The sequence below is a fragment of the Artemia franciscana genome, chromosome 9 (assembly GCF_032884065.1).
Source record: "Artemia franciscana chromosome 9, ASM3288406v1, whole genome shotgun sequence".
Classification (NCBI taxonomy): domain Eukaryota; kingdom Metazoa; phylum Arthropoda; class Branchiopoda; order Anostraca; family Artemiidae; genus Artemia; species Artemia franciscana.
Genome location: NC_088871.1, coordinates 37,950,552 through 37,972,422, shown reverse-complemented (window position 1 = coordinate 37,972,422; position 21,871 = coordinate 37,950,552). Strand labels below are relative to the sequence as shown.

At 33.1% G+C, this 21,871-nt stretch overlaps 1 protein-coding gene across 4 annotated transcripts in view; it reads left to right on the top strand.

The window, feature by feature from the left end:
• Window positions 1-20,514, top strand: part of LOC136031380 (aquaporin-7-like) — a 104,843-nt gene extending 84,329 nt beyond the window's left edge. For all 4 annotated transcript variants that reach the window (XM_065710895.1, XM_065710897.1, XM_065710896.1 and 1 more), the window contains 5 exons: window positions 419-540; window positions 3,870-4,087; window positions 12,815-12,978; window positions 15,678-15,717; window positions 20,317-20,514. In XM_065710895.1, coding sequence (XP_065566967.1) covers window positions 419-540; window positions 3,870-4,087; window positions 12,815-12,978; window positions 15,678-15,685 — 512 coding nt within the window. In that variant the 3' untranslated portion in view covers window positions 15,686-15,717; window positions 20,317-20,514. The remainder of the gene's footprint in view (window positions 1-418; window positions 541-3,869; window positions 4,088-12,814; window positions 12,979-15,677; window positions 15,718-20,316) is intronic.
• Window positions 20,515-21,871: the final 1,357 nt, after the last annotated feature.

The window sequence follows — 21,871 nt, the reverse complement described above, 5'->3', positions numbered from 1 at the left end:
ACTGGCGTTTAAAACGAATGAAAACTGACACCCAAAAAGAGTGATTTTCCCTCTTCCCCAAACTACTCTGAGATAGAAAAGAGTGCAAGTTCGCAACCCTACTGAGCATGCACAAGTGTAATGATTCAGCGTGAACTGTGAGATATTAAACAATATGTGCACAACCAACAAAGTATCATTAAAAAAAAAAAAAAAAAAAAAAAAAAAAAAAAAAAAAAAAAAAAAAAAAAAAAAAAAAAAAAAAAAACTTCGAAAAAACCTTATTTTCACACTTATTTCAGAGAGACAAAAAAATTATGTATTTATTTTATATAAAATTATGTATTTATACCATATTTCCTGCAAATTAATCCGAGCAACAATTTCCTGCAACTTAATCCGAGCAACATACTACTTGTATTTATAATCATTATTTCAGAGGGAATATATTATTACGAAGATCAAGTTGGCAACGGTACCCTAAACATTGGCAATACGGCAGGTATTTTTGCAACGTACCCTTATATGTGGACAACAACATTAGGAGGCTTAGCTGACCAGGTAAGTTTTGATTGAACTGTGGGACAGTTGCTAAGAGAAAAGGGGCACAAATTGTTGACAGAATAAGCACTCCTGTAGTATTCATCTGAATATGCCTCGAAAAAAATCCAGGGGGGGGTATATTGAATTTTTAGTCTTGCATGTAGCAGTGAAAAATAAGCACTTACCTTAAAGAGCTGTGTATGCTGGATTCAAAAATATCTTCTATTGCCTTAAGTCTTACATAATATTTTCTGAATCTTTCATTTTGCCGAAGTTTTTTTTTCTTGGGGGGGGGGGGGGGGTTAGGGATGGATTCCAAACATTCTGTGGCTGTATTTAGAATTAATTGTTATTTCTATCCTCTCTAACTTTAGTTAAATAATTTTAAACATATTATCATATTGTTTCTAAGATCAAAGACGTTTCTACTAGGTTCTGAAAATTTCAGTTTCGGTAAGTTTGAGATGTTTATAAGGTTTCATCTTTGAACTCTTTTCTGCTTCTTAAAATTCAAGGATATGTTGCTGTTACCCCGTTTTAACAAATTTAAGAATTTTGTCGTTGTTTCATCTGCCATTCATTGTTACCATATATGTATCAAAGCATGTGTGTGGGAATCTGTTTACATTGAGTGGGGAGTTCAAAGAACTATTCCACCTGAAGTAGTTTGCTGTTACCCCGTTTTAACAAATTTAAGAATTTTGTCGTTGTTTCATCTGCCATTCATTGTTACCATATATGTATCAAAGCATGTGTGTGGGAATCTGTTTACATTGAGTGGGGAGTTCAAAGAACTATTCCACCTGAAGTAGGAAGAATCATGTAAAAAAAAATACGCTTTTCATTTAAGCAATGGCTAAAACTGGCAAAAAGTATAATTTCTATTGTTTAAATACTCACATGGACATACAAAAACGTGCCCCGTAAGGAAGTACGGACCCATGTACAATTAAATAAAAAAACAAGTTTTTTAGCTGAAAGTAAGGAGCAACATTAAAACCTAAAACGAACAGAAATTATTACGTCTATGAGGGGGTTCACCCCCTCCGTGAATACCTCGCTCTTTACGCTTAAGTATTTTTAGTACTTCAAAAGAGCTATTCCTTCTAGTTAAGCGGCCTCTGTGATTCAGACGTCATTCTTAAAGAATTGGAAACAATTCGAACTTTAGCGTAAACAGCGAGATATTGGCGAGGGGGTGAACCCTCATGTATGTAATAATTTCTGTTCGTTTTAAATTTAAATTTTGCTCCTAACTTCCAGTTGAAAAAAACTTGTTTTTTATATAGTTTCTGACCGTTTTTCAAATAATGCTGGGAAAACCGGCATCCCCTTCATGGAAAATTCTCTTCCCACATGAGAAATCCCTCAATCGAATTCCTTCCACGTAACCCACTCCTCCAAACCCCCCACCAGAAAAAATCCCTCCTAAAAACGCCTGTAAACTTTCTAATAACCAATACTATATGTAAACAATGGGCAAAGTTCATAACTTCCATGCCTTCCCCCGGGGACTGTTGGGGATTAAGTCTTCCTAAGACACATAGCTATTAGATTTTTCGACTATGCTGAACGAAATGTCAATCTCAAAATTTTGATCCAGTGATTTTAAGAAAAAGATTAGCATGGGAGGGAGCCTTGTTGCCCTCCAATTTTTTTGTCACTTAAAAAGATCACTAGAACCTTTTAAATTCCGTTTGAATGAGCCCTCTCCTGTTGTTCTATGATCACTGGGTTGATACGATCACCCTGGGGGGGGGAACACAAATAAATACGCATCCGTGATGTTTCTTCTGGCAAAAAATACAAAATTCCGTATTTTTGAAGATAGGAGGTTAAACCCTCTACTGCTGGGTTCTCTAATACACTGAAACTGGTCGCGTGATTTTCATTAAGACTATATAACTTTTGGGGGTGTTTCCCTCTTTTTTCAGAAAAAGGCAAATATTCTCAGACTCGTAACTTTTGATGGGTAAGACTAAACTTGATGAAACGTATATATATTTAAAATAAATTCTAAGATATATTTTAAATTCTTTTGATGTATCTATTGGTATCCAAATTCCGCTTTTTAGATTTTCGGTTACTATTGAGCCGGGTTGCTCCTTACCTACAGTTCGTTATCACGAAGTGTTTGATCATTTGCATTATTCAATTTACCTTTTAATGCGCATTAACAATTCAAAAATGTTCTGACATCGTACTAGCAAGTAAAAGCGTATAAGCAAGCCGATATTAGGTACTTGAAGAAATACTATTAGAAATATAACTCTATCGACTAAAAAAAAGAAATTTGAGTTCAAAATTATGTTCCAAATACGAAAAATATATTCTGAAAAATGTTATGCATAAAACTATGGATAATGAAATATTTGCAATTAAATTTTCTTTTGACTGGTCTGCTCATTTAAACTTATAATTGGAGCACAAATAAATTTTCAGCTGTTTTTATTTGAGGAAAAAATACGGATCATACCAAAGGTGGCCAAAACAATTTTCTACCAGAACCACCATTTTCTTTTTTTTTTAAAGATGAATCAAACACATTCTTTATTTTGTAAAGAGAGGCAATTAGATCAGAGGACTGATCCACTGATTTAATACTTCAAAAGTATAGAAACCTCTAGCTTGACAAAGCTATACATCTAGTTGATAATATTTCACTATATTGAACCAATATCCTTCCCGACAGTATTTTGTCTGGGTTCCTTAACATAACAAGCCAGAAAGACCAATAGTCTTAATCTTCCTAAAAAGGCTATTATATGATAAAGATTAAAGCATACAGTATATTATACAACTCTACTTACTCTCAAGTGCTATGGAACTAAACCACATCGCCGCATCCCGGAACCAAAAGACTTCCACAATAATAAGCATGGATGAAGGAATTTATTTGATGAATTTTGGGGATATATAAAAAAACTCTTAGGTTTCTAGAAGGAGATGCTCCGCCCACCTGGCTGGTCTGAACAATAGTGTCAACTTTTTTTTTATTTCCTCATAAATTTGCTTCTAAAATGGTTTATTGTAACCTAAAAAAAAGAGAAAAAAAATTATAGAAGATGCCTCAGAACATTAAAAAAAAAGAAACGAGGGAAGAAAAATAATTGCTCTCGTTAGTATATTTTTAACATAGGCCTACATTATATTAAGTATAATAAGTTAAACTTCTATTTTTAACTCCTTAAAAATAAACTCCCATTTTAAACCCCCCTTAAAATTAAACTCTTATTAAATTAAGTTCCTATATATTAAACATCCACTTTTTTATTCATAATAATGCGTCAATACTATTTTTCTGGACCGATTTCGCTATTCGTATTTATTTTCTCTCTATTTTACAGATCTTCGGAACCATGACTCTTCTTATAGCTGTTTGTGCTATAACAGATGAAAAGAACATGCAGATCTCCAAGCCTCTGATCCCTCTATATGTTGGCTTCACCATTTTGGCAATTGGCGTTTGCTTTGGAGCAAATTGCGGCTATGCCATCAACCCAGCAAGAGATTTGTCCCCACGTATTATTACTCTGATCGCAGGATGGGGCACTGGCACATTCACGTAAATATTTTTGATTTTGTAAGGATTAGTAAAAAAGAGTTCCCATGCTTCCCATGCAACGAATATAAAATTAATACCTTGCTGCATGCCGGGCGAAAATGAGGAACTTCGAGAAAATTTAGGCAAAATAATTTTTTGGCTCCCCTCCCGCCCAATCGTAGAAATTGCAAGCAGTTCAGTTTTTATTATAGCCTACATAATCTCGACAGTAAACGGCACAATTAAAATGATTCACTTATGCAATGGTGACTCTGGGTAGCTTTCAGTATCTTAAAATTCGTAAAAATGATGTAAAATAACTGTTTATATACATAATTTAAGGAGTATTTTGAAAAAAAAAATTATAATTGTGAGATATAAATTTTCTTATTAAGGCTGTGTCTGAAACAACAATAAAAACAATATTGTTTACAGTGAAAACAATTAATTTCATTATAGAATATTTCTGATATCAAGTTGTCAGATTTCTGATCATCTACTTAAATTTATCTGTGTTAAAAATAAGTGTGTATTTTCTTTTAATTATGATGAGGCATTTTTTTTAAAGATAGACAAAATAGACAAAGCTAGACAACATTCTATTTTACAAAGTAGTCCGTCAACTTAACGCACCAGAAAAAAGATGATTGAGGTGAATCACGTTTTACTTACCATTTTTAATATTTTTTTACGTCAAGAAAATTTTAGACGTTGGTGCTCTATGCCTCAAAACAAAATGTATAAAATATAGTTACGTGGAAGGTAACGCTTAGTAACGTTTCGTTACCTACCGTTTCGCGCCGCCAAGGGTTCTTGCAACTGAGGTTTGTAAGTGACAATACTTGATAAAAATAGCGCGAAAATCCGGTGAGAAAAAAATGTTTTTGTTTTTGGACTCCTCTATCTAACCTTTACTCCAATACTTTTCTGATTATTTGTCCGTTTTAAGTAAAACTTTATTGTATGAATTCTCATTTTTAAGTTCATAGCCAGTCACAAAAGAATACTGATAATAATTTATTTGTTACCCACTATTTTACAGAAGCAGAGTAAAGAAACAGAGGAAAAAAAATCATCAAAAGACCTAAAGAACATCAAAACCCAAGAATCATCAAAGACAAAAAAAAAATGAGGTTTTCCCTGCCATGTGCCTCACCTCGTTTGCTAATGACAGGACATTAACATTTTCTAGTTAGTGTTTACATAGTTTGATTTTGAAGGCTAATCGCGTTTTAAAAAGTTATCATATTTTTACTAGTTTAAGCTTACTCTCTGTTACTGTTGCGAAAACTAGCTTCATTTTATATTCAAGAGTAGGTGAGCCCCAGGACATTAATGGAAAAATTTTCTTTACGAAGGAGCCAGTGAAACAAGTTCACGGAAAGCGATACCTTGGTTTCTACCAAGATTATACCAAGATTATAACCATGAAAGATTATAATCTTTCATGGAAACGACATAGTGATGTCGTTGCAACTAAACTCACACAAGGAGTTGGAACAATTTGACATTTTAAGAATTTTTTACCGCCACAAATTTTATTACTTTTATATAATGCTTTAGTCCACCCATATATTTTTTATAGATGTGTGTTAAGGTCAAGCAACTTTTACTCAAATTTTAAATGAGTAAACATTCTTCAAAACAAAGCTATATACGACTTATTGGTGGATAGTTAGAAAAAGTCAATGATACTAAGGCATGTTGTAATAAACTTAAAGTGCTTAATGTCGGGCAACTTCGTGACTACCAAGCAAGAATATTCTCGTATCAGTATTGGAGTTGTATCAGTCCTGATGTATTTCATGGTTTTTACAGAGAAAATAAATCACTTCATAGTTATAGTACCCGCAATGCTGATAATCTAGTTACTGAATACAAAAATGGAATTAGAGCAGGTTTTCCTAAGCTCTAAGGTTTGGAATTCTCTTTCAGAGAGCATTGGTTTATTTAAGAGAAAAATGAAACATTTTCTCTTTGGTCTTGGTTCATAGAAGATTTTTTTTTCTCCTTTTCTTTTCTCTTTCTTATTTTTATTTTCATTTTCATGATTCGAGATTGGTCATTATTTGGTTGCTCATTTATTATTATTTATTTCCTTTTTGTTTGTTTAGTTTGTTTGTTAAGAGTTTTGTTTGTTAAGTGTTTGTTTTATATGAGGTCATCCAGTATCAAGTGCTTCTAGGTTTTTCTTTTGGCAGCCACTTATATTATGTGTTATATGATTTTGTAATCAAATAAATTGAATTGAATTGGTGAAACCATTAATCGACACGGAAACACGAGAAAATAAAAATAATTACAAGAAAAGGTAGATAAGAGAATATAAAATAATTACAAGAAAAGGCAGATAAGAGAATATAAAAATAATTACAAGAAAAAACTTGAAAGATATCTGTTACTGAATATAAATTGATTAATCTACTTTCAATCAGTTCGTTGTAACGAACTATAAGTAAGGAGTGACTCAGCCCAATAGCAAGCAGGACTTAAAAAAAGAAAAGAATTTGGATAACAACTTGCGCATCAATAGAATTGGATTTTTTGGCTCATTTCAAACATATAAAATTTATTAGTTTTAATCTTATCCATCCAAAAGTAAGACCCTGTAAAAATTTACCCAATTTCTGGGAATAGGAGAATATCCCAAAAAGTCGATTGATATGAACGAAAATACACCACCAGATTCAGCATATCAGAGAATCCTACTGCAGAGGTTTGAAGCTCCTATCTGCGAAAATGTGGAATTTTTATTGGCATCAAGATCACGAGTTCATTTTTTTCTTTTTTTTTGCTTCTGTTTTTTTCCAGGGTCTACCGTATTGAACAAATGGCCTTAGAAGATCGGGAGAGGGCTCATTTAATTGGAAATCAAAAGCTCCAGTGCGCCTTTTAAGTGACGAAAAAATTGGAGGGTGACTTGCCCCCCTCCTACGCCTAATTTTCCCCCAAACACAAGTGATCAAAATTTTGAGCTAGCCATTTGATCCAGCGTAGTTGAACGGTCCAGTAAATATACCTCTGGGGTGACATGAACCCCCACAGCCCGTGGGAAAATCGCTATAAGTTGTACAGTTTGTCCATTGTTTATTCACTATTGGGAGATACACAGTTTTTTTTTGGGGGGGGAGACGATTTTATGCGGGGAAAAATTTTCTAAGGGAGTAATTTTTCATGGAGAGGAAAATTTCCTGGGTTTTTTCTTGGGGAAATTGTACATGGGGGAATGGGGATTTCCTAGCAAGATGGGAAAAAAAACTTGGAAATTAAATTTCAAGAAACAAGTTTTTTAACTGAAAGTAAAGACATCAAAACTCAAAACAAACAGAAATTGTTGTGTATACGAAGGGAATAACTCCTTCTTCTCTCCTCGTTCTTAATGCTAATATCTGGTTTTTGTCTCAATTCTTTAAGAAAGAATACTCAAGGGCTGTTGAATCTGAATGTGATGTATTTCTAAAGAACTATTAAGACTTAAGTATAAAGAATGAGGGCTGAGGAAGTGGCATTCCCCTTCATATTCACAACAATTTCTGTTCGCTGTAAGTTTTAATGTCGCTTCTTACTTTCAGTTTTTTTGTTTGTTTTTTTTTTTTTTATTACGGAGAAATCGAAGAGGCAAAGCAAAGACTTAAGATGCTGGTAACAGTCAGTCGCCAGTATTATTCAAAAATCTGGAAATGGTAATACTGGAAATACACCGCCATAAAAACGCTGGAATACTTTCAGAAGCCTTATTTTAAAGGCTATAAAGTCAAAATACTAAAAAGAGTTATGAGGGCTGTGGTAGTTTCGACAGCCGGTATCCAATGCTCACAAATTTTACAAAAGAGATTTATTTAATTTTAGATTTTTAATACAGGAATACCTGTTTGTACTAAGAAGCCTTCAAGTTAAGACACGATTTTAATGTCAGAAATTCGTTGTTCCAAATACTCCTACATTTTACTAAATGCGATAGAGCGTATTTTAGAAAAATCAGAAACGCCATGTTATCTAGAGACCCAGGTAAGACAAAAGAAAGCCGATTGAGCCAATCGATCGAGCGACAGTAGTTTAACATTCTTTCTCGAAAATAAATACGGACTATATTCACCAGCCTTTGTTTCAATGGAATATTTTTTTTTTGAAAATAAACAGGGACTATATATACCAGCCTTTGTTTCAATAAAATTAGAAAAAAGTCTTTCAAATAACAGTAAAGAGCGACACTAAAAGTTTAAGCCGAACAAAAATTATGTCGTTACTATTGATCTGCTTGCCTTCTTGATCCCGCGGCATTTACGTGATTTCTTTATGTAACTGGAAATTATAGTGAAACTCGTTTAATCTGAGATGGATAAACGGTTAAGAAACCCTGAAACATGAGTTAAGGAGCCCCTCCCCCTCTGCTCAAACTGGTAATTTATTAAGTAGAAACGTCTCGTGAAATTTGACGCTAACATAAAAAATTAAAGTATAATATATTCTGTCCTTTCAAAAATGATTATTAGACGTGTTTTCCTCATTGAACGGGGCTCGAAAGCTAAGTTTAAAAATAAGACGGCAAATTTTCCCCCTCCCCCATATAGCCAAAGTTGACTCTAACTTTCATAGTAAACGATGTCCAGAGACATTCCGGAATCTTTTTTTTTTTAGAGGTACCAACAGTAAAGGGCAATCAGGGAGGGGAGGATGAGGGTCTGAAAGGGTTACAGCGTAAATTTACTCAATTTTCAAGGTATATTTTTATTTGATTCATTTCACATTAATTTAGCCTTTAAAATCCTTGGCTCACTGGCCCCTCAAACTATACTTCCAGGAAACGCTGTTTAAGTAATTTGCAAAATCATTGCTTGTTTTATTTTGTTTTTCCTTCTATTATATTCTGTTCTATTCATTTTTCTGTTCCTATCTTTCTTTTCTGTCTATTCATTCTTCTATTCTATACGCTTTATTTATTATCTGACTTTAAAATAACACAATTCATTTATGACTCAACAAGATAAACGCTGTTGTGTAATAGTTGACATCTTGGATTTCAAAGAACTAAATGGATGAAATTTGACGCTACAATTTATTGAAGACAACGAAAAACAACCTATGAAATTTCATGCAAATATTTGGTCTTTCGTCCAAGGATTGTAGCTATGTGCAAGGCCGTATCCGGGATTTTTCTAGGGGGGAAGTATTTTTTCGAGGGGGAAGAGGGTTTACTAAAAGAAACGCATCAAGTATGTTTTACGGGTCGGACAAACAATTTCTGTGGTTACCATGGGCGTAATCAGGAGTAGTACCACTTCGAAAAAAAATACAGATAAACGGGTGTAAAGCTTTGTTCTGAAAGAAGATGGTAAATTGACCCCCCCCCCGAAACCTCTAAGCTGGTCGGTTATCCTCCCATACGCAAATTAGCCTACACTCTGAATAAACTAACGATAAATTCTCTGCCAGGAAAAAAAAAAATCAAAACGCAATGTTGTACGACGAAGCAATTTATCCATAAAACAGATAAAAATAATTAGGAAAAAATAAAATTTCACTTTAAAAAATGAAACTTGCTACAGATTGAACCACAAGTAGGGTAAAGGATAAAACATTCGATCTCTCAATAAATCCATAAACGGAACAAGGAAAAAATCAATTTTGCTACATTTACTTTTTAAAGCATATTGAAATAGTCACAAGTAGGACAAGGCTGGATAAATAACAGATTGTGGCCTACTTGTGTTAGCTTTTGTCAGAAGAATTAGAAATGAGGGTATCCTAAGTCTAAGAATGTATCTATGGTTTTTATTTTCATCGTAGAGTGTGATTTTGTGGACCCACGTTTTTGAAATGTGACGGATTTCCATGGCTTCGCATAGGCTACGGAGACAAAAAAATTAAAATTTTTGAAAGCTTTAAATTTAATTTTATTTTCAAACAGTATATCTTACAACAGGCTGTCATGGAAGGCCTTGGCCGGTTAGGCGCTTCTTTGGAAATAAGCTTGAAGCAGTAACTTGCTAATATCGGAACCCAAATCCAAATTAATTCAGGATGGCATCTTTCCAATCTTGGTCCCCTTTTAAGACTAATAAAGATAATTAATGACGTACTATTATCTCTCTGCTTATAAGGTGGGACTACTGTCAATACTTTCTAGCAAAAATAAATACACTATGTCACTATGTATACAATTGACATGTGTTTTTGTAGCATAACTGTTCTAATATGTAGCGATCCCACTGATGCAGTGTTTGTATTGAAGCAGTATCAAGGCGTCTACGATGTCTATTGATTTTATTTCTGCATCGAAATTAGGCATCAGTTTCACACTTTTATAACTTTTAAATTGCTTGGGTAGTGGCATTGAGCTGCTGTCCCGACTTTAGATCGACCCAGGCATTAAAGCGGTTCGACACGGGTATAGAAGAAACGACTTTAATTATAACGTCAACACTAAACTATCAAAAAATTGACAATTCAAAAAAGTTTAATCTATACTCAGCAGTTTAATGCATAGTTAAGTTTAAAGTTTAGTGCATACTTAATTTAAGACTGTTATACAGTTATATAATACAAATAAAAAAAGTTATGTCGATATTAAAAGGCACATCCAGAATCTTTTCAGGGTTCGGGTTTTTTTTTACAAAAAAAAATACTTTTAAAAATTTATCAAATTTTTTTATATGCATATTTGATACATTTAGGACAAATATTTTGAAAGGGGTGAGTTTAAACTAGGTACCCATCCCTAAATACGGCCTTGTTGCCATTAGACAGGAATAAAAAGGATTGAAAATCAGGTTCAAGAAACCGCAAGTGTGAATGGACGTAGGAAGTATCAAATAATAGCTTTTTTGTATCAAATAGTTTTAATAGATTCCATTCTCTCTTATTCTGATGATATAATTTGGAAAAAATATCCTCTTTATCTCTGTTGCTTTAAATTATGTGCTAATCTTGCGTGTATTTACTCAAAATGAAAAGCTTTTGAGCACCATTGATATGCAATGCATCTTTCAATGCTGTTATAGGGCCATCTATAAATTTTAATCTATGCGGTTAATTCTTCCAAGCAAGGTCAAGAAATCAAATCAAGTTTAAATTCTATTGTGGCAAAATGTTCAGATTCTAAATTGGTAGATCTTTGAGGTATTACAACTATTAGAAACAAACCTTATCCTGGTGAGAAATAAGAATGTTATTTTTGCGTAAAGAAGTTTCTGCCATTTTTACTATCGGGTTCTCAACTATGTTTTCTCAGGTATTCTCAATTTTTTCGACGTAACACCTTAAATTAGGTATTCGTTTTTAGACGATACTGTCGTTCTATGACGAACAAATAAATTTTCAAATAAGGATAAATCCATTTATTTAGACAGTGAAAAAAAAAAAACAGGCACAATAGTCCAGATATTCGGGTCACATATACAACGATCCTCATCAGTAGTTCTACTGATGAGGATCGCTGTATATGTGATCGAAATATCTGGGCTATTATACCTGTTTGTTCCACTGTCTAAATAAATGGATTTGTCCCCATTTGGAAATTTATTTGTTTATTCTTAATTTTGGGAAATGACGGGATGTCAAAATGATTTTACACAACTTCTAAATATCCCCGCAAACATTAGGATTTTGATCTAAAGAATTAATCGCTGAGAAAGCCTTCATAATTTTTTTTTCTCAACGGTAGACAATCCAGTAAAGTTCTTCAAAGAAGGAGGGGGGGGGATTTGGCAGCTATATAACTTTAAACAAGCTGACAATCTCAGTTTAACCGTTACAGTTGTAATAAGTAAAGTGAAAAATATTTTCCTATACATGCAACTACTAGTAATTTTAGTTTAGGGAATAGGGCCACAAATAAACAATTTCCTTCTGGAGGGAATTTGCCCATTTTTTTACTAATCACAGTGATTGCATGAAATTGCATCAAAAAGTAATAAATGTTTGGTTTTTAGCATTTTTTCCGTTTCGTAGAAAGGAAAAATAAGCTGCAAAATACCAAACTGCTCTATCGTGTTTCAGATCTTTTTCGCAAGGAGTGATCGCCTGACGAACTTCATACCTCCATCCCCCCTCCAAAAAAAGCATACACTTTTGATCGTGTAAATGATATTCTTTAAATGAAAACAAAAACGAAAACAAAAAAGAGAAAAAACTTTAATCTATGTAAAAAAAACGTCATAAATAAATAAGAAAAACCCATAACTTACTTAATACGTCCTAAAACGAAAATCTAATAGTCATATAAATTTAAATCATTTAACAAGTCAATTAAAATCTGAAATATGTTTCCATTTCCCCACACAGCTATAAACATTACGGTTTTCATTCTAGGTTTTCATTCATTCATTACGGTTTTCATTCCGTTTCCCCGTACAAAGCATACACTTTTGATCGTATAAATGATATTTCTTTAAATACTTTCCCAAACAGCTATAAGCATTAAGGTTTTCATTCTGTTTCCCCGTACAAAGCAAACACTTATGATCGTATAAATGATATTTCTTTAAATACTTTCCCAAACAGCTATAAGCATTACGGTTTTCATTCTTTTTCCCCGTACAAAGCAAACACTTTTGATCGTATAAATGATATTTCTTTAAATACTTTCCCAAACAGCTATAAACATTACGGTTTTCATTCTAGGGTTTCATTCATTAATTACGGTTTTCATTCCGTTTCCCCGTACAAAGCATACACTTTTTATCGTATAAATGATATTTCTTTAAATACTTTCCCAAACAGCTATAAACATTACGGGTTTCATTCTAGGGTGAACGACTATTGGTTCTGGGTGCCTATTGTTGGTCCTCACGTTGGCGCCATTCTTGGTGTTTTTATCTACATCCTTTGTATAGAAGTGCATTGGCCAGAAGATGACAAAAATGAGTCATTAACGAAATCCAAAGTGAAAGAACAAACCATTGACATTGATAGTAAGTTAAATAGTTTCTGAGTCTTTAATTAGCTCGAGTCACTCGCTGTGAATTTTAAACTAGCGATAAAATATGTATGAACAAATTAGTTTTTGTTATAGCTATTGAAAGCAGTGGCGTATTTTCGTCAAAATCCTAAGGGGGTGGGGAGCAAAGTTAGAGAAAATTTTCCCAAAACAAGTGAAAATGACAGGGAAAATTTGCCATAAACGCAAAGATATACTAAAAAAAAAACTGACCTGTTTCTCTGGGTACTTGAATTAGGCAGGCTTATCTTAGTTTTGACGAGATTTTTTGCAGAAACTAAATTTCAGCTGGGGGGGAGGGCAAATAGAAAATTAAATCCCTGATTGAAAGGCCATTTAAATGTGTCGTGTTGGGTTGTACCTAAAACCTATTTAGGAGGGCGGGTGTATTGCATTACCTGTATCAGAAAAAATTATTTTTGTCGTTCCTCCGCTGAATATAAGACCTTTCTGATGCTAACAACTCCCAACCCATCAACTAAGTAACAACTAACAGACTAGTAGTAACTCATCAAAGAAAAAGATGTATGAGTTGATCACATTAGCGTAGGTAACTAGTAATGGTAGCAGTAATAGCAGGAGTAGTAGTAGCAGGATTAGTGGTAGAATTGTACCTTATTTATATTAGGATTTAGGGCACCTTATTTATTTATGAAATCTTAGATTAGTATATGTTTCCACTTGATTTACATTCGATGAAATACAGGCTATACAATATCACTTCCCTTGTTATATCTTCGACAATTCTAATTGCCTTAGACAAACCTCATTTTTGACTATCTGCAAACAGACTTTTGTACCTTAAAAGAGGAATAATTAAGTTTAATTATAACACTCATACTATAAATCTTCTGAAATAGAATTAATCTTTGTATCTGATGTGAATCCTTCAATAAAACATACAGCTATCAAGGATCAAACGTGCCACCTCTGGAAAACATGCAGAAACGTCTTTACTTAGTCTTGATACTATGGCGTATAAGTAAATGAGGCCAAATCCTCACAGTAATTTTTAAGGCTGCATTTTAAGGCTTCAGAGTTATTTACGGCCTTTGAAATTTGGCTCACGCATAGTGTAAGTCCTGAAATAGTAGTATGAAAAGATGATGGTCCAGTGCTGTGAACTGGATTATATTTTTACTGAAGGATGAAACTATTATACAATACTTTATAAAATGATTACACCTGTAGAAAATGTACCCTAAATAAATTGGTGGCATACGACGTCCTACCTCCTAGGAAAAGTAGTTCAGGTACCAAACAGGGGTGTAATTTGCTATGGGGCAGGGGGGCATATAAACCCTGCAGACCCCGGTAACCCCCGACTGAAATTCAGTTTCTTCAAAAATCTTGTGAAAACTAAGATAAGCCTATATAATTCAAGCATACTGAGAAACGGATCAATTTCCTTTAGTATATCTTTGCCTTTATGGTACTACATGACTCATTTTTCCATGTCAGTTTTTCTTGATTTGGGAAAATTGGCTCCAATTTTGCCCCCCCCCCTCCCCCCAGGACTTTGACGAATTTACACCAATGGTGCACTATCGCTGTCTTGAATATTGCAGGTCAACATACCACTGACAACACGTTTCCTGTAGCGTTTTGAAGGCCGAGTCCTAGACTGCTTTATTCCATTCAGTTATTAAATTATAATATGCTATTGTTAATTCTTTGTTTACACAAACATGATTTTGCTGAGAACACGCATTTTTTAGTTAAGGGCTATAATTAATCTTTCAACTGATTTGATCTTGATTCTTTGTCATGACATCCTTTTGCATTCGTCAAAATATTTCATAATACCTAACTAAATAGATTAAAAAAATACAACCTGTTGCATTAAAAATTCTTTCAACAAAAACAAGTTTTTAAATTTCATTTCTCTGAACGTGAAGATCGATGGGAACTGTTGTGCCTTGTGATCAGCTGCCCTTTGTGAACTGTGAACTACTCTTCATTTGTGCCATGAATAGGCCTGCAATTGACATCCTTAGACGCACTTATATCATAAGAAGGATACCGATTCCGAGAAAACTGAGTGGATTTTCTAATCTTCATAATTTAGTATATTGCTACCCCATCCCCCAATAGTTTAAGATGGTGACTCCCGTAGTAATAAATACTTGACTTTCAAAGAATTTGCACATAAATAGATGCAAAAAACATAATGATTTTTATAATGTGGGAGGGACGAGGCGTAAATTGTTCGAACCCTTATTTTTAGTAACATAAATCTACGCAAAGAGCTTTCGGATAAGAATTTCCGTTGGTAATATGTAACGGCATATGCATAGTGCTTTGGGGTATTATTGTTGAGATTTTTCTTTTAACCGCATAGCCCAAGATAGGCCATCGACAATTTTCTTAAAGAGTAAAAATTTTTAAAGGAAATTTAAGGAGCTTTTCATCAGCAGTAGCATTGTTTGTATAGCTAAAACCTTTTTTTGTAAAATATTATCTATGCTCTTTCTGTAATCAACAGTCTGCATAAGCAGCTATGAAATAGGAAATTAACATATTTCAAATTTTAATTTTCTGAAATTGATTTTATGTCCTGTGTCAAATTGATTTGCCTTGCCTCAATTTCGTATCTTCTACTTCTGTTGCATATTTATCATTTTGCCTTTGTTTTGTTGTTTGCTATTTTGCTATTGTTTTGATATATTTCAGGTTTGTAAAGGATAATTGGAAGCGCTTCTGGGAGTTATAAGTAAGTCTGTTCTTCTGTTATTGGGGCTTAATAGCTTTATTTAAGATTTGTTTAAAAACTTCTAAATCTAACCGTCGTATTTTTTTTTATTTATAATAGTAATTGACTGGACAGACAGAGCGTTGTTTTCTACCGTTTTAAGAGTACATACATGTCAACTGTACACTGCCCCTCCCCCTTAGAAAATATAGTATTCACTTGAATTTTGTGTTTTTTTTTATATTTAAAGCATGGATGCACAATGAAGTAAGTCTGCCTTGCCAAGCAATCAATTAGTGTAATAATTGCAGTTGGATGAGCTTAAATCTAATAAGTAAGAATTCCCTTAAATCAAGCATTAGAAATAATAGCAACAATAATAAATTACTTCTAACCTCTTTACAAAACATAAAAATACTGTTACAGAAGAGTAAATGAAGAAGAAAAGAAAATACAAAAATTACAATATTAGGAGTAAAAAAAAAATTATGTATCATTCAACAAAACTACAGCGTAGAAATACAAAATTGAAAATGTATATTTTGTCTAATAAAAATCTTAAACTAGAGAAATTCAGAGTAAAACCCGTTCAAAATAAGCGTTATTTTTAAAAATATTCTTAATTTGAAAGCTGGCACATCATAACCTCGCATTTTATGTGCCTACGCACTTAATTTGTTGATTTAACTTCAAAAACGTCAAGTCTTACAGCCATCAAGCCTGATGGATATCTGTCTGTATAAAAAATTTAAAACAATGTCTAATTGTATTGTTTTGCAAGAGTAAGCCATTTTTTTTGGTCATCCTTCAGCAATGCGTAACAAATTTATCTGTTTCTTCTAAATATTGTTACAAATTTTCTTTAAGGTACATGAACCTTTACAGATAGCATTTTTGCTGGCACTTCTTTCGACAAACGCCTTGTTTTTAATTAATAGTAATATTTAAACAGTTTTATTAAGATTTAATTAACTAAAAATAATAATTTAACATTTAAATGATCTAAATAATAAGATCAGTCGTTCAAATAAATATAATAATAGAGCTATTTGAAAAATTAGTTTCGATAAAATGTATTAAATTTAGGGTTTAAAGTTGGAAATAATACTAGAATTAGAATTTTGGAATACAGGAATTTTGGGAAATGTCTGATCCCTCCTATACGGTATTAATTATTCATTGAACCTCTTGTTTGAATCTTCCCTGACACCAAGCTCGGGTAATTGGGAAATAAATCAATAAAATTTATTATTCGCCAATCTTGTGTTTTTGCTGGCCTATTTTTTTTGGTATTGGAGGGATTTCCACTAGATTCATGATTCCTTTACGACTAAAAAGCAATTAGAAATGTAGCACAAAGAGCATTTTTACTGTCAAGAATAAAATATTGGATGATCCTAACTCTCCCTTAAGGAGCTAGGATGATGTCTTTATTTATTTTTTATTTTTTTGCGTTTAAGCCCCAACTAAACCTCCTGCCAATGTGTGCATTCTAGATAAGTGTCACAAAGCACTGGATAAAAGTTTATACCAAAACTTTATAAACGCTATGAACCACTTTATGCACATTGCCAACGACCTGTGAATGGGATACAATGAGGAGTAAAGCCACATTTAGAAGAAATATTTAATTTGCTGCTCACTGTCGTTAGAGGGCAACATAAGATTAAATGGCTCCTGAGTAATAAGCTTTCTACTAGAGTCTCCTAAGAGAGGTTTCTCCTCCACTCACTAAAAGAATGAAACTAAAATAGCACCTCCAGCAAGATCATAATTTTAGAATTTTGGTCACCTTATGAGTTATGAGTTTTGAGTGATAATGATGATTTAAGCCATATTTAGATTAAATATTACATTTTATGCTCACTGTCGTTAGAGGGCAGCGTAAAATAAACTGGCTCCTGAGTAATAGGCTGTGTATTATAGGCTCCCCTAGGAGAGCTCTCCCCTACCCCTGCTAAAAGAATGAGACTGAAATAGCACCTTTAGAATGATTATAAGTTTGGAATTTTGGTAATCCAAAACAAGTTCGATTACATCATTGCTCATAAGAAAATTGTGGATTTTCAATAATTAAAAGAAAAAAAAATTATATCCCAAACGTAAATGAAAATTCCCTTATGATAAGTTAAGAAGCTCTGCTGAACAGAATTCTATCAGTCCGATGTCACAGAAGGGAAATAAAAACAGTAATTGGAAGAAACAGCTGAATTTAGTATAATATAAGAGTTCAGAGCATATTTAGTTTTGTTTTGTGCAGGCAATCTAAAACCTCTCAAAGCAATAAAAAAAAAATCGTGAAAGTGTTTTCATTTGCCTAAATTATAATCCAGGTAAATTTTCTTTACATAATTTTTCTCTGTGGGATATTCCCAGCCCTTCCTAGACAGACGAATGAGCTAGCACATGCAGCAATATTTTACAACATTTTCTACAGGATTTTTTTTTTTTTTACATCACCAACATCAATCATAAGTCACTTAGGGTACATTAAAAAACGGCAATGAAAATTTGATCTGCCTGTAAGAACAGATACTCAGCTAGAAAAAATATTTCTCTCACATTTTTATGTTCTTCCACCGCCCCCCTCCCCCTAGCTCACTGTTTTTCCTTCCAATGTCTTTAGCTTCATTAAGAATAAAATCCTTCATTTTTCTTTCTGCTTATCTTTTTCCTAATATTGAGGGAAAACCACTGCCATGGCCTTTTGACAGGTAGAAAGTGTGTTTCTTTTTACAAGTTTTGCCATTTTACTAAAAATTTCATATGCTTTCAATGTAATTCAACTGTTTTGTTTGTTTATAATTGGGTTTATTAAAGAATTCCATTATTCACTGCTGGTCCAAAAACTTAAGTGGAGGAGTTGTTAAAATAAATTTTACTTAATATATGCTGTGTGTCTCTTTTCAACAGAAATTATACAAATTTCTTGCTAGAATGTTGGGACATTCTTTGAGATAAAATTTTGTCCCTATTTTTTTGGAACACATTTTTTATTGCTGAAATCCTAGAATAAATGAGTAGTGTTGATTTATCGCTAAGTTTTTTTTCCCTGTCCATTTCTAAGCAAAAAAAATACCAAAACAGAAAAATATGTGGACGATGTTGTGATTCATCCGTATGTACTAAAATCCATATATATATATATATATATATATATATATATATATATATATATATATATATATATATATATATATATATATATATATATATATATATATATATATATATATATATATATATATATATATATATTACAGAACACACCTAATTCTATGACAAATCATTTTTTGATATCACATCTCCCATCACTCTACTACTGTGATTCCCAACGTGAGGTGCAGGTCCCACCGGTGGGGTATGACAATATTTTGGTGGGTCATGGTTGGTACGTGCATCCTTTGGCCGACTATACTTTAGAGCCTTAATTTTAAGAAAATCCTTTTTAATGTAAATTACTTCACATTCATATTCCTTTAAAGAGCCATAAAGATACATGATATCATTGCAACTACGTCATATGTTTACAAACAGTGTTGTATTCAGACAATGGCTGCTCTGAAAAACAGAGGAAGATTTGCTAGATATTTCCAGAAAAATTGCTGACGGATTGTTTTGGATACCCGACTGAATGACCATATCTCAAACACTAGGCTGTAGGAAAAGTGGGGTTCAATCCCACTTTCAGGGGCTATAACGAGAGAAAGATTGAGATGCCTAGGGCATTTTCTGCGGATGAAGGATGACAGATTGCCAAAGATTGTCCTTGGCGGACAACCGTCTAGGGTCAAATGAAAAGTCGTCCCCAAATGGGGCGGGAGGATGTTATAAGAAAAGATTTAAGGGATATGGGAACTATCTGGGAGGGTGTAAAGAGGAATGCTTTGAATAGTTTGGGATGGAGGAGGAGCGTGTGTAGCTTTCTTGGCCTTAGACGACTTGGTGCTGCAATGTTTTGTTAGTAGTAGTAGTATTTAGACAATATTTTACGTTAATAGAAAGGATGCCTAGAAGACGACTCAATAAAATATACCACGCTAATGGCCCTTTAAGCTTCCTTCAGGAGAATACAGGTAAAATTTTGAATAACAAAATTTAAATATTACGATAGGAGCATCGATATTTTATAAATGCATAGGTGGGGCATGACCCCAGAATAATAGGCTTTCAGTAATCATTTTTACAGGCTGAGATGCTATTCGCCAATTACTTATTATACTATCTACTATTATTCTATATCCTACAGACAAGCTACGCACAATATATTATAATAAATTACCAATTACCAAATATTGTTTAAGAATTCTAGCATTAAAAATTGGTACCTCAAAAAATCAGACATAGTCTGAAAACAGAAATTTATGCTGACACTTTTTGTTGGAGAGAGACAATGTTTGCCACCTAGGTTTCTGAAAAGCAGCGTGTCGCTGATTCCTTTCAAAAGTGATTCTTTAAAATTAGAAAAAAATATCTTTAAAAGCAGCATGATTGTGTTTGTCTCTCAAATATTCGGAGAAAAACAAGCAGGAAACAAAAAGACGAAGAATTATATTTTCTTTTATTTAAGATTTCAGCCATAAAAATTAAAATGTAATTTGTAATTATGTTATATTTCAGGTTGAAGAGTACCTATATAATATCGAATGCGACAAGGACATGGAAAGTCTCCGTTTTTTAGAGACTTGGGCCAAGGGCTATTGGAAAATGCTTCTTGAATTTTTTCTTATCTTAATAATAAGAATATTATACTGTGTATATAAGAAGGAAATATTATATTTTAATGAATTTTTGAATAAATTATATTAGATTTTACAATTTTTCTTGTTCATACTATGATTAGTTTTATTTTGTTTTTATTCCGAAATTTAATCAGAAATAAAGTAGGCATAACTATTTAACTTGTTTTGTCTTTTTTCCAATTTATTTGTTTCTTTTGTTTATTTTGTCTTGACTTTCACATTCTCAGTTTATATATCTTAATTATCTTAAAAACTGTAATGGTAGGGCTATTGTACTGAGTTTAATGTAAACGATATGATTTTTTCATCAGAAAGACGAATACGGTGAGTTATGGGTGGACAGATTCAGCCCCTTACCTGGAAGATCAAAAATATACATAACAGCGAAACGCTGTAGTATTCGAAGGAGATATAACGATTTCTTTGAAATAAAATACTTCACATCATCTGCCCCCTCCCTCCCTCTAAAGTTTTTTACCAGTTTACTCCTAAAACAGATGCCCTTGAATACATTAATTCATAAGCAGCTTTCTTGCTATGTGCAAAAATTATTTGTCATGGAATACCAAAAGAGCATTAGTGATATTAATAACAACAGTAAACAGTATAACATAAAAACTAGTGACTATAGAGCAGTGCAAAAAGAAGATGAAGAATAAAGAAAAAACTATGGACCCTTGTGCGTACAAAACCTGAAATACTCTGATGAATCACCTTCAAGAAACCAAATTTTATAACATGGATTTCTGGATCAAAGGATTCAGTCTTGCTAAACAATATAGCTTCGATTCGGTATGTACTGCATACGAGTACAAACTGCTCGTACAGGTATGCTGATCTCTGAGCTAAACGAATAGAGACGTTTTTACCCAATCTTGACCAGTCTCTCCTACCTCCTATGAATAAAGTACATACCTCTCTGCAAACGCTGCAAATGGATAGTTACTGGTGAGGGAATATCTCATGTTCCAAGTAATTTCAATAGAATGATTCACCCTTTTTTTCGAATGACGATGCCAATCGAAAAGAAAAATTGAAAGCTGTATGTGTTTTTTTTCAGGTAATATACCACGGATATATAATTTCAAAGATATCCCCATTTGGAAGTCTCTTGGTCATTAAATCAAAATCCGTTCAATTGCATCTTAGCTGCTTGACTATTAGTGATTCAAAAATATATTAATTTGAGCTCTCTCAAGATTTACATGATTAAGAAGAATAGTAATATTAACTTGAACTGAAAAAGTTAATTCTTAAGATTAACGATGGCTCTTTGGTTAGTGGCTCCTGTTTCTAAGCATCGTATTTGTGCGGTATATACAAGACGTTACACCTCAGGAGAATACTTAGAAAAAAGGACCACTATCCATTGTTAATCCTGTGAGTTTACCCTCAAGGGGACTCAGAAGTTCAGAAGTAATCAGAGTTCACTT